Source organism: Ciconia boyciana, chromosome 10, assembly GCF_034638445.1.
Source record: "Ciconia boyciana chromosome 10, ASM3463844v1, whole genome shotgun sequence".
NCBI classification, from domain to species: Eukaryota; Metazoa; Chordata; class Aves; order Ciconiiformes; family Ciconiidae; genus Ciconia; species Ciconia boyciana.
This window is the reverse complement of record NC_132943.1, coordinates 22,359,593-22,373,397: the sequence shown is the minus strand read 5'-3', so window position 1 is coordinate 22,373,397 and position 13,805 is coordinate 22,359,593. Positions and strand designations below refer to the sequence as shown.

General features: G+C 36.4%; 1 protein-coding gene across 2 annotated transcripts in view; it reads left to right on the top strand.

Annotated features, from left to right (window-relative positions):
- Positions 1 to 13,805, top strand: part of STK39 (serine/threonine kinase 39) — a 113,585-nt gene that overhangs the window by 87,966 nt on the left and 11,814 nt on the right. For both annotated transcript variants that reach the window (XM_072874968.1, XM_072874967.1), the window contains one exon: positions 408 to 476. In XM_072874968.1, the coding sequence (XP_072731069.1) occupies positions 408 to 476 (69 nt within the window). The remainder of the gene's footprint in view (positions 1 to 407; positions 477 to 13,805) is intronic.

Sequence of the window (13,805 nt, the reverse complement as noted above, 5' to 3'; positions counted from 1 at the left end):
GAAAGCCTATATAGCACGTCTCTATCTAGATATGCAGAGCAATGGAGGAGATAAAGAAAACAGTGAAAACACCACCAAAACATAGTTTATTTTCTTGGTTGTGAAGATACTGAACTTGTAAACTGTGTAGGAGTACATAGTTAGATAACAGAGGAGAAATGCTAGTGGCCAGGAAAGGTCTGTAGGGGGTTTGAAATGAATCAAATCATCACCTCATGCGATTTGCTGTGCAGAGGCTGATAAGATAATTATCTTTTTTCCTCCTAATTAAAGATAATTTTGAATTCAGCCCTGCCTCCACGGGTGTTTTGGAACTAAAATATATTTTTGTTAAATTGCATTGGATGACTGATAGTTTTTGTTGGTTTTGTGGGCTCTCATACTTATTCATTTCACCTTTTGGACAGACACAGCAGATGGCGTTTCTCAGGAGCTGTTCTCTGCAGGCCTGGTTGATGGCCATGATGTAGTTATAGGTAAATTACATTTTTGTTTGCAATTATGCTCTTGTGACAAGTTTGTGTTAAATGGATGTGAAAAATGTTATCTCTAATGCTGGTTTTCAAAAAATCCTTTTTGTCCTAATTTTGCTTTCATGTATGCATAGTTCAGTCAACAAGCCAATTTTGATACCAGTCCAAGGATTGCTTTTGGAAGTCAGAACTCTTTAGTGGCTTGAGAGGGATGATATAATATAGATGTCCTGCAGGTTTATTTACAATTCAATGATTGATCATTTTTCTACTAACTTAATTTTTTTTTTGTCTAACAATGAAGTGATTTCGCAAAGAGTGCTTTGGCAGCTCTGAAATTAGTAAGTATTCTGCTTGGGTTCATGGAAGTAGAAGCAAGCCAGAGTTCAGGATCTATGGAAATTGCACCTAGAGATACTATTTCTATGGTAAAAAAAAAAAAAGATAACCAGAAATGTTTTCTGGCTGCTGAGAAGAAAGATACTTCTCTATTTTTCTATTCTGGGCTTCAGTAATTTTTTAGGTTGTTTTTTTTTTTTTAATTAAATTCAGTGCCTGGCAAAGATGATTAATTTGGAAGTGCTTATTTCCCTGCAGTTTATCCTCTTCTTCTGGTTGCTCAAGACAGGTAGATATATAGTTACCAAAGTCAGAGAGGGGCTAGTAGATGCTAAATGTGTGCGTACTGAATCGAGGAATACTAGCAAATCAATCTTTGTGTCGCAATCAAAGAAGTTCATATCAGTTGGTTCAGATATCATTACCAAACTCCTCAATAATATGGACAGTGTTTTACAAATCTGTAAGTTCATGTGACTTGCCTGGAAGATTATCTAAATACATTTAGATACATGTAGCTAAAATATTTCAGAGAGAAGCCAATATTTTTTGCTTTTTTATGTTCAGAATACAGGTTGATTCTAGCTGATCGAAGAAACAAAAGCCCTACCTATGCTTTTGTTTTGATTTCTAAAGAAAAAGTATTTAGAGGAGGTTTGCAGATGGTACAGGCTAGCAGGCACTCTTCTCTTAACTCAGTTCTACTGCGCTGTTACTATAAGTGTTCAGGGGAGAGGGGTAGCTTGGCCTTTGTTGCCCTTTAAACACCCAGTATGAAAAATGTCATTACCATACTGCTGATGATGTTTTTGTTAGAATTTTCATTGCCACAAGATACCTTACTTCAGTTAGAAAAAATAAATAATTTTTTTTTTTCTGGCTAAGAGAAGAATTGTTACCTGTTGGCTATTCCACCTGCCTAGGCAGTCAGCTGGCACACTGTTGCACAGAAGTCAGCGTCACAGCTGGCGATGCTGCAGTGCAAGTCCTGTGGGATCCAGTGAGAACCCTTTTCCCTTCTTCACTCTTCACTTTTCCCTTTGCTGCAAAGTTCTCTTCCAGTGCACAGTGCCAGTACTTCTATGGAAATGGCACCATGAATGGGTTTTGTTGTCATCTTTCAGGGGGAGTGATGGGGGAAAGGCAAATGAAGATAGATATCCCTCATGGCTTTAGTGATGGGACTCTGGTCCTTGAAGAAGCACAAATATTTAAATAAGTAAGATTTCCCTAGCAGGCTTGGTTAGAGACACTGTCTAGTAAATAATAAAAGTTTATTTCCTTGCTTAGTTCCTGCTTTGAATTGTATCAGACTTTGATTTTTAGCACTATGATGATGGTCCTTTCTGTTCTTTCCTGTTTATCTTTTTATTGTGGTATTAAAAAAAAGTAAGGAAATAAAATTTCTTGTATATAATTAAAGCATTCAACTTTAATTTCATTTCATTAATTATAATCAGTTTATATGTTAATTTTTCTGTGATGTTTTAACTTACCTCAAGTTCCACAGGCACAAATTCTTGCATGACTTTGTACTATAATTTTCACTTGTGTCTGCTTCACCCATGAAGTTGTTCCAGTTTTCAAATATGTTTGGACATAGTTACCTTCCTTGAAAATTACTTTAGATTTCATGTTTTACTGAAAGACAAGTTCTGCTAAATGCGATTTTATTTTTAATTAAAAAAAATTAAAGTTGGACTTAAGTTAGAATATGTTTGTGATTTGCTTTGGGAAAACTGGCTACATGTTGTATGGGCATGGAATAAAACAACTTGCATGCAAGCAGATTATTGCAAATTTCAGAATTTCATTGTAGCAGTACAGTCCTAATAAATATTTCAGTCCCTTAGTTTAAAGCAATAGCTCATATAAGAGAGCAGATGGTGCTAAAAATGTAAATCTGCTTACAAAACTAATTTTCTGTGTAAAATAATTTTGCCACCTTGTTCATTTGAGATTAAAAGGTTTAAAATCTTCCTGTATAGGAAGAGGGGAATAGCATAGAAGAGCTTGGTTGACCTTCTTCACCAGAAGAACTGATTCCACTAGCTTCCAGATTGAAAGCAGCTGATAAATTACCTTTCACTTTACAGCTGAAGCATGCAGAAATTCAGCCTCTATAACATGAATGAATATGAAGTTCTGAGGTAGTCTCACAAAAGTTGTTCCTGTAGTTTCTTTTAATGGATGTTGGAACGTGTAGAGGCTGGGAGAAAAAAGAAAGGTGAAAATACCTGTGCCTATGTTGAACTCAACAGTTTGTTGGTGTAACAGCTGATTTTCTGAAAGGACACTTGAATAGGAGTCAGCAAATGCTGTTGTGGAAAGTACGGCCATGGGGTACGTGAGCTGAAGCTGTTAGTGGGGACCAGCTGACATGTAAGTTCTATAGAATTTGCTGCTCAGCATCAACACGCTTTACCTTTTGAGTCTTACTGGATTTGCTTCACTTAACACAGGCTTCCCAGGAAGATTTCCATTCTGATAAGCAGTAAGTTCAGCTACCTGTTCTGCAGAGAAGCAAAAATCCCATCTTGCATGTTCAGTTCTGGCTACGATTGACTGGTTTCTGTTCTTATTGACAGTAGCATTATTCCACAGGAGGTCCCTAGATCAAGGGAATCAGTGCAGAGAATTTTGTTTAAAAGCAGACTAGAGTTTGTGTTTGCAGAGGGGAATAAGTCTTGGAGCTTATATGTAGGCATTGGCATCTAGCTGATGAGGTATTTTTACGCAGTACCGAAATAGCTATGTTAAATCATATGAAAGATCTGGAATATTTTCAAAACAGATTTTGAAATGAAATATGTCTCTGTGTGTATATGCAATATATGTATATTAGCTAGTAAACATTCATCTAGTAATGCTTTATTATATTTTTGATACCATAAAGGAAACTCAAATCATATCAAGTCAGTTCTGTTGAAAATCACATAGTTGCAATCCTACTTCACTGGTGTATACAATGTGCATGTAATTTCAGCGAAGCCTTAGGCTATAGTTAGTCTTCTAGAGACCTTGCCCAAATTTCAGAACCTAAAGGTGTCTTTACAGTTATTAAATTGCAGTATATATAAAAAAAATTACTTCCCTTCCTGAATACTGCTTAAATAAAAGCCTTGGTATCCATGCCATCAAGAAATGTACAGTTGCCCTTTACTATCTATATTAATGTACCTTTATTTTAGGTATTTTTGTCAAAAAGTATTTTTGAATACCTTGAGCATCATGGAAGATGTACCTTCACTTTTAAATACACCAGACATTAACTACGGGTAAATGGATATCTGTCTTTGGTGTTAGAGCCAGACCCAGGTATCCCCTTAGTAACCAGAGGAACAGCTTTTAGTCAGTCAAAACAAAAGCTTCCTGCCTAATGTGTTTAGAAGAACCAGCTGAAAACCCAATAGATCATATTTTGAAATGAGAGCATATTTTGGAAGTAGCAAGCTTTTTCATCAACATCTTGTATATTTTCTTATAAGTGTGAATACAATAGATGCCATAATAGTTTGATTAAGGGTTTTGGGATTGTTGGATTTTTTTGGGGGGGAAGGGGGCAGAATAGCCTTTTTATTTGGTGCAGTTACTGTGGTAAGTAGACAGGACTTAAATTGGCATCTAGAATAAAAAAAAAAATCACGGTTGTGGATGGGTTATTTGGTCATGAGTACAGAGAACATGTGTCTGACCAAATCCAGGATGACATTATTTCAAGGGAAGTTAAACAGCAAGTAATATGTATGTTTCCCAATTAATCACAGTATTAAAGCATTTGAAATTGAAGCAGCTGTCTTACAGTATCATGTCTGCTGACGCTGAAGGTACTTTCATGCTAAAATGGAAAGATGAAAAAGCAGAAGCCCAGTTTGTTAGAATGCTGTCTGTAACAACATCTTAACTCATAGTGGCACTGATAATCCAAGTCATAGAAAAGCCACAGAGTTACACAGTGAATATCTGTTTGCTTTCCTTGGTTTTGCTCTGCATTTGCTTATACCTGGTTTACTTTGCTATCTTGTTAGATTAATCATGTTTGAACTGAATGAAGTAATGCCTTTTGTTCAGCTAGTTCCGGCTTATCATCTTACTGTAATCAGAAAATGGGGTAGTGCTGCACGAGTAGAAAACATATTGCATTAATTTATGTCCTCAAAGAGCAGTAATGTTGCTATGGGCAGGTGACTTGGACAGCACTACCATTTGAAGGCAGCATAGGTTTGTCATTTAATATCAGTAAGGTTTTGAGACGCACTGATTTTTGTAGTCTTTGAGGGAATTTGTTAGAAGTTTTGGTCTTTTCTTGTCTCTCTTTAATCTTGTGGTTCAAACTGAGTGAAATAACTGAATTTTTAGTTAAGTGTATCATGTTTTTGTATGTTCCAAAGCTCAGTGTACCCATAAACTTTCTAATGAGAAAATGCCTTTATAGACCCTAACAATTAATTTCAAACGATAGACTAAATACTTTGTGTTTACTTTTTAATGTATTAGCCAGAAAGGAAACTTAAAGATTTAATGAAAAACTCTCTGTATTTTAAGGCATTTTGTAGAAACTCTTGTGCCTTCAATGTGTGCACATAACTCCGTATCTCTTTAGCAAGATATGCACATGCATTACACATAGAATATCTCTAAAATCCCCAGGGTTTAACTAAGGACTTAAATATTTCAACACATCTGGCTCATTTAGAGCTAATGCATTGAAGGGTGACTCATAATGACTAGACTGCTGGGAGTTCTGGAAGCTTGAGGTACACCCGCAGGTAATCAAGCTTTGCATCTAATTGCGCCTTCAAAGTTATTTTAGCTATATGTGTTGTACGTAAAAGGTGCACTTGAGAAAGTATATTGTGTGAAACTGGCTGGTTTCATGCAAGTTCACACCTTGCTGAATTTTCAGTGTGGTGGAAACTTAGAAGTTCAAGGTGAAAAAAACAATATTGTGTTAGGTGAATAATCACTGCTGCTGTAATGGTAGTTGTGGCAGAACTATAAATATGTGATGTAAGAAATTCTCCAAGTGTGCAAATTATTCTCTACACTTACGTGTATATTCATGTATCATAGTAAATGTGCTTATTTTACAGCCATGATCAAGTGAATAATAATTTTTAGTTACTTTAAGAAAAAAAAAAAAGGTGGAATTGTCAGTTGCCTTCAAAGAAAGTTCCTTTTTTCAGCATGCAGTCCACCAGTTCCTACTTAACTGTGTAAATGAGGAACAAATCCATCTGTTTTAGTGGGATTAGTTTGGGTTTCACCTGATACAGTAGGTGATAAACTCTTAGGCCTGAAGTGTGTTCCCTGCCCTCATAGGTCTGAATTGTAGTTTTGAGGTCTTTCTTTTCTAGTTTAAAAAAAAAGGGAAAAAAACCAAAAAACCCAAAAAAACCCAAAACAAAAAAAACCCTGTAAATTTGAATCAGAAATTGCAAAGACAGCAATGTAAGTAATGTTCCTCTTTTCAATAGTAATTTAGTTGCTGTTATTTGTTTCCTTGGCATTCACTTCTCTGCAAGTGGTTAGTATGTCAAAATAAGGATTTATTGAGGTTCTTCAAACTAGAGGTAGTCTATAGCAGAACCTAACTCCTGCACATCAGGGAGTCTTTTCTAAATATATTTTTCCTTGTTTCAAGTTTCAGATAGAAACTATTGAAGTAGCCTGGCTGCTATTTCATCATCTTAATAGTTTTGTCAGAACAATATCTATAATTCATAGCAGAACTCGGGACAGGAAGAGTTGTGAAGATATGATGGGGAAAGGAGATTACCAAGTGATAATATGCATAGCAGAATGTGACCTGCCTTATTTCTGCATAGACCTACATTTCAACTCTAATCCAGCATGATGAAGGTATTTGTTAGAGCTGTCTTCAATATCTTGATGACTATGAAACTGTTGTCAAAACCTGTGTCTGAAAGCTAGCACTTGCTTTCTACATTCAGTCACTGGCAAACGATTTTTTCAACCTTGTACTCTGACTCATTCTTTTGTATAGAGAATTTATGAGCACAATTTACTGTAATATCTCAGGCTTGTTAAATATCCCTACTAGCAATGTTGGGCAGCAGGTCTAAATTTTTATATTTTTATTTTAAATGTTCATTTTGAGACTAGACTGAGGTTTAGAATGCTCAGGATCATCAAAATGCTTTTCTCAAAATGAAGGGGAAATTGTGAAATCTGTATATATTCCTCCCTCATCTTCCTGGGTAATCTACCCCATTAGACACATGCAGAATCAAAGTCTGAAACAGATAAGCATTTAAGCATCCAAATATATTCTACTTACCTTTTCATAACACTTTGTTTTAAATGTGCGGTGGTTTGCCTAAGTGTTCTTCACACACTCTGGGGGAAAAAAAATCAATCTGAAATATCAACCTTCTATTTTTTCATAAGTTTCTGGGAAAAGGTACTATTTGCCAGCTATATTAATATTTTAATTTAATCAATAAAAACAGTTATCACAAATTCAGTCTTTTTTCTTTTTTTTCCCCCTCACAGATTGTAGAATGTAAAACATTACCTTGGGATCAGATATCCATACTAAATTGAGAATTTGGGAGTTTAATAATGTGTTACTGAAACTGAAATAGGTAGATTTCTAGTACTAACTTATTTCATTTTCCATTTTGATACAGTGCTCCTGTTTCATAAAATATACTGCTTCTGTTGGGTGGGAATTTTTCCATCAGCCACCTACAGAAAAAAGAAATCTTGTATATTACTTTATCAGTCCTCGGTTTTCCAATTTTTGTCTGTGACCCCTGGGTATTAATACCCCATGTTAATGGATCTTAATGTGAAGTCATTTGAGGTCTACTATTATTCCATGAACTCTTTTATTTTTTTCAGTTTGAGCAAGGATAAATATTTAAAGTCTTCATTTGTCTGTAGAGGTCAATTAGGAATATATGTCCCTAATGTCTGGTCCATGCCTTTGCCTGCTCCACTCTTGAATAACACAGCATAACTCGTTAGTTGTTAAAGCTTTGGTCCCACTTCCCCCCCCCCCCCGCCTTTTTTTTTTTTTTTTTTTTTTTTGGAACAAGATACCCTGATGCCAAACTACTAGTTAATGTCCTTACAGATGTCTACAATGATGGGAACTAGCTCAAACCTTGGTTGTCTGCATACAATAAATGAATTAATACCTAAGTTAAATCAGCACAGATTTTGGTGCTCACTAGGGGTAGCACAGCCTGCGCCTATGAGTATTCTTTGCATAGTTTGAGGAATCGCTTGCCTCCTTTCTTTACTATTGCTGTATGTTGGGCCATTCTTCAGGTGGTGGGGATGGTTTTATTTGATACAGTTCTTCCTCATGCCTGGTACTTTATACACATGTGAAACAGCATACATTCCGGGGTTTACTGTGTTTACAATGTTGGGGCTCAGAACCCATAAAAACCACAGGGCTCAAATGGTTTTAATAATTACTTTAAGCTGGAGGAATTGCACTGTGAAATTGTAGTCCTGTTCATAAGGATGCTGTAGGAGACCTTGCTCTGTCTCCCAGTATTCCTTTCAAGGGAGAACTGCTTTGGCCTTCTGTTGTCCTGTAGCTGTTCTCTTTAAGCTGTGTTTTCTGATTGTGAGGCTGCAAATCAAGCTGTTGGATATTAAAGTATCAAATGTTGACATGGAGATAGTTTCCACTGTCTTTATCTATATCTACTGATTCAGCAATGTACTTCGAGAATTCAGACAAATTTGTGAGCCTTGATCTCCCTTTGATAAATACCTAATGACAACCTCTTCATAAATAATACATTTCTAAATGTTTTTAATGTTTCTGCCTTATCAGTGTCCAGTAGCTTCCTCAGAAGAGAAGCCAGGCTTGCTGTTGATCTTTCTATTTTCTTTTATTTCTTTCTTGTAAGAATCTTGTCTAGCTCCTTGCAGTCCTCTAGCAATAAACACTTGTTAGTTAGCTGTCACAGATCTCAAAATGCTTTAATATTTCCCTTGCTACTGTTCTCAAGCAACATAAACAAAAGGGATTTTATGACTAGCATCCCGAATGGTTGAACTAATGGAATCGCGCTGCACTCAAAAGACCTTTTTGACCTCCCTTTGAAAAGCCTTTTAATCTTTGATGCAGACAGTTTGTAAGCTATTAGATAATAATAAGAAAGTCAGAGATCTGAAGGAATTGTTACCAAAAGCTCTAAAGGTTGATTGCTTTGATTTTTTTGCATAATATGCTATAATCTAGTGCTAGCTAGGTTTTGAAACTTAGTTTTGGTTTTGTTATGAACTTCCAAATGCATGAAAAGCACTGTGTAGTATGAAATACAAATGAATGTATATATTGCAATGAACCTCTTGCGATATGTGGAACTGCCTCAAGAGTGTGCATAATAAATTCAGCCCTTTGGAGGAAAGCCTTACCAGCAGCTGAATTTTCAGGAGTAATAATTCCATTGAAAAGTATTCCCTGTCACTCAAGCATCCTGCTTCCTAAGACCCATACAGGAGAATACAGCATTAATCCTCAAATCAGCAGACACCCAAGGCAGTTAATTATGTAGAACTCCATGTATCAGATGAAAATGGCAAAATAACTGCCTACAGTTGGGGAAGAGGTAATATTTGAAACAATCAGCAGGAAAGCCAGTAAATCTGTGGAGCTTTGAGTTTGGCCTCTCTAACAGCAATACCGTTGATGAAGCAGGGAGCAGTTGAAGGTGGCTATTTCTTATAGACTGAGTTTTGGACTACATAAAAGTTATTTCACTTTTCACTTATTAAAAATATTTTTCGTTTTCTCAGAGCTTAGAATTTTTCAGGTTTTTTTGTGACAGTAGTTTTGTGCCTGAATAATGTTTTCCCTTTCTTCATACCTGAATTTCAGGATTACAATATGCAGTAGCTTTGCAAACTGTTGAACCTAAGCATACTGTCAGAGGTTCCTCATCCACTTTTCAAAATGGAAAAGCAGATGAATCATTATTCTTTTGAGAGCACCCCAGAAATACCATCTCAAGCTTTAGATTCTGCTTGTGTCTGTGTTTATGCCAGATGGCTCCGGCTCAGTTGGCTGGGTTGGCATTGTACTGGAAATAGTTCTACTGTACTTCATATAGCTTTATTTACTGTCTCATTAATTTTAACTTTTCCAGAAGTTTTCCCTATTCAGAAGCCATTAAGGTTAGGTTGCATGCTGTGTTAAGAATTTTAAATAACCAGGCAGAGTCTTGTCACGTTACACGACCAAAACAGCTATTTGAGACTGCCATTCTCTTACATTTATTTGTGATCTTGAAGATGGCCTTTTTTGTTCTGTTACCTCAGCTTATATTGATCACTTATTTAAAAATTATAACGGATGTGGTTGGCCAAAATTGTCATACAGCAGAGAGTGATTTGTAGTATGTCCTACATACATATGCATGCTAGAGGACTGTAGTTATGGGGGGGGTGTTATTTATTACATCTGCAATTAGCAGCCTGTGTTGTGTATATTTATATGCTGGGTTTGGCCTTTTATCCTGTTGCATGTTCTGCAAGTGCAGACATTTATTTTGACAGAGTGGCACAACCATTTGTCACTGAGCAAAACCTGCAAAAGAACCTGGAATGATTTGTGGTACATAGGTTGATTATGTGTCCTTCAGAAGCCTTCTGAAGAAAGCACAACGGCACCTCATTTTTTGTTGTAAACAATAAAAAGCCTACTGTGCTAACTGCTGCTAACGTTTGAAGAGGGCTTTTGCTCCAAGGCATGATTTGAAGTATACTCTATTTACTTGAGGTTACTGCTGGCGAAGGTTTTTCCATCACCACTTAATTTTTTCCTGCAGTTATCTTGTTCATGTTTCTTCTTCTTCTGACTTTTATAGGAGCATGGCCATAACATCTTGAGAAAACACTCTGCAAAATAAAGTTGAGTCTAGTATGTCCGGGCCTTGTAGAAACAGTGAATTCCCAACAGGATTTGAAATTGTCAATTAATGCTGCTTGCAGGCAAACTAATTACTATGAATTTCAGAAGTACAACATCCAAGGCATGACTTTGGAGTAATTCAAAGAAAAATGGCTTTGTCAATAGGAACTGTAGTATACTTAACTTAGAGCTAAGGTGTAAAGTAGAATCCAGAGACACATATTTTACAATGCTCTCCACTTTTCCAAATAATTTAAGTATCAGTTGAGAGAACGATTCCTACCTCTCTAGAAACTCCTAATGTGAAACTCCTTTTCACTTGAGGGAGAGTATTACTGTATTAAATTGACTTTGTTCACTGACCGGCAGTAGAAGAGTTGTTGGAAGCATGGGGGAGGGAAAGGTGGTGAGAGGGGGATGGTTATTTTCCTCCCTAGTGTTTGCAGCTGTGGTTGGGTTCATCTGCATCTAGAAACTTTAGGCTCATTTTTCATATTTAAGCCAAATTAAAACCTTGTACGTGAACTGTACTGGGAGGGTTAGTGAGTCTTGATCTAATAAGTCATTTTCCTTGATGAAAGGAGCCTAAATTTAGTAGCTGGGGGAGATGTTCATCAGTAAAGCCTAATAGTAGTTCCACTTAAAAGTAATTGTTTTTCTTTCTTGCCTGATGCCATCAGTAATTCTGAATAGGGTTAACAGTAGCAGCAACTGCTTGTATGTGAGAACATTGTTTACTGTTGTGAGCGTATGTCTGGCATGAATTTCTCGATGTCTTTCAGGAGGCTTTGGATACTTAGTGGTCCAAACTGTAGGTTTAGTAATAGTCCTAAATTTTTAGAAGTATATTCATAAGAGTGGCAAGTCAGTTATATTTAATGCAACTGATAGCTTAATTTAATTGCATTTAAAGTAGAATGAGTATTCCAGTAGTAAGGAATAGTGGCATTTAAGGTAGGATGAGTATTCCAGTAGTTAAGATGGGGTCCCCGGACTTTCTGGAGAAATAATTGGAAGGCACTGCAGGCTGGCTTTCAGGAAGGACTTTCAACTGCTTGGATGGCTTCTGGTGCCTGTGCTGCAGGCTCTGTTTCTAAAGGAAGTTAACCAAACTAGAGATGCCGTGGACACCTACAGTTCATGGGTTACTGCTGTTTTTCCTAGCTGACTACGTCAGGCCCCCAAAGATTCCATTTACCAGTTGAGCCCAGATCTTCAAGGTGTATAAGTGCAGAGACACATGCCCAGTCCTATGTATGAGGTCCTAGAACCTTTGGCTTGCAGTAAGGTGAAAACGATAATGATTGCCTCATCCCTAAAAAAAATGAACCATATTTTAAGCAGTTTCCTGAAATGCAGACTTAGGTATCCAAATTCAGACAGTTGCCTCTAATTGTTGGCTTTGCAGTCTAAATAAGGACAAGACCTAGCAAAACAAAAGCAAGGAGTTAGAAAAATGAAAAAGATACCAACAGGACTGTATGGTTTTGCTAGGTAATTATGCATGCATATTTGATTCTTAGTTGATGTTAATTACTTAGGCTTTCAGATATTGCAGAAAGAGCAGGCCTTTGGGGGGATTTGCATTCACGGTGGCTTGATTGAATGAGATTAATGACATTATTTTGGCAAAACCATTTTTATTGCCATTCTGTAAAGACCAGAAAATGTAAAACACAGAGTTCCAAAAGTGACAGGTGAAATGCTAGTTTTACTTGAAAAATGCTGAATGTGTATAATTGAAATGGAAAAAATCTCTCTGTAGGAAACTGCAGGTGTGACTTTTTTATGTGAACTTGTATTCTGATATTACGGACTCTTTGCAGGTCTGCTTTCTCATTTTCAGGCATAGCCTGAAAACATCTGGCATTACTCCCTTAAATCCTCCTAATCTTCTGTTTGATTAAATATGTCCCACTCTAGTTATGGCCCATCAGAGAAGCAAAAATAAAGCATGTTTCATATGCTTGCTTCAGATGTTTCTCTAGCATTTTATATGGAAAGGTTTTTGGCTTCTGTTCATATTAAAAGTAAAGACAAGTGAACAAATAAAACTGTGTCCCTGTAGCCTTTTAATGAGCACAGTTCTTTGAAAAACAGTTTTCTTGAAGAATGATACCCATCTATCACTCCTTTCTGTAATGGTGTTTAATTAACAAAAAAAAAAAGTAATTAGAATTAACTATTTACATATATTGCTAGTTTATCTTTTGCTATTTTTGCTTTGAAAAGTTTAATTTCTTCCCTGGTAAAGAACCAGCAGGAAGGTTAGGGTTTTCTAGGATTTTAATACTACTTGTGAAGCCCTCAGTGCTGCTTTCCACTGTATGATAGTTCATTAAAACACTTGCTGATAATAGGCTGCTGTCTGTGAGTGCAGGAATAGTAACTTTGCCAGTAACTTTGCGTAAGGGCAGCTGCAAGTTTTTGCATTCAGGCAAAATAGCCAAGCAGCATGCTGGCTTGCCTTAGTTGTTCTACAGCTGCTCAACGTTAAATGAAACGCTGCTCGTCCTGAAGACGAGGGTGCATTTGAAGCTCATCTTTTTGTAACATTTTATAATAGGTGAAGTTAGAAGTCTTTGGATTTAGGACCCAACTCTGATCCGGTTTTGTAGCACTGTGTCTCCATTTCAGTGAAGCCAGCTAACACTAGCTGGATAATTTGTTCTTTCTTTTTTATTTTTATTTTTAAAGACATGTTTTACGGGGATTTGGATAAGCCAGAGCTGCTCTTGTGAGTGCATGATCCTATTTTATACATTTTTAAGTCATAAAAAAATTGAAGCTATTCTGTCCTGGCTTCACGAGCTATGAGGCTGAACACTCCTTTTTGCCTACGTATGAGGTTCTAAATATTAATTGTAATGAAAAGCATTATCTGTATTTGCATGTATTTTATCAGGTAGGAGGTATTGCAATAAAATTGACTTATTGATTGTGGAAATGTCTTGTGTGATTAAAAGAAAAACTGTTTGTAATGACTAGAATAAAGAAGATTATGAATAATGAAGCTTTAAAACCGAAAAGCTTGTAGTTGAGTTCATTTAACTGTGAAGGTTCATTTTTCTCTTTCCAAAAAGTGTTCTCTA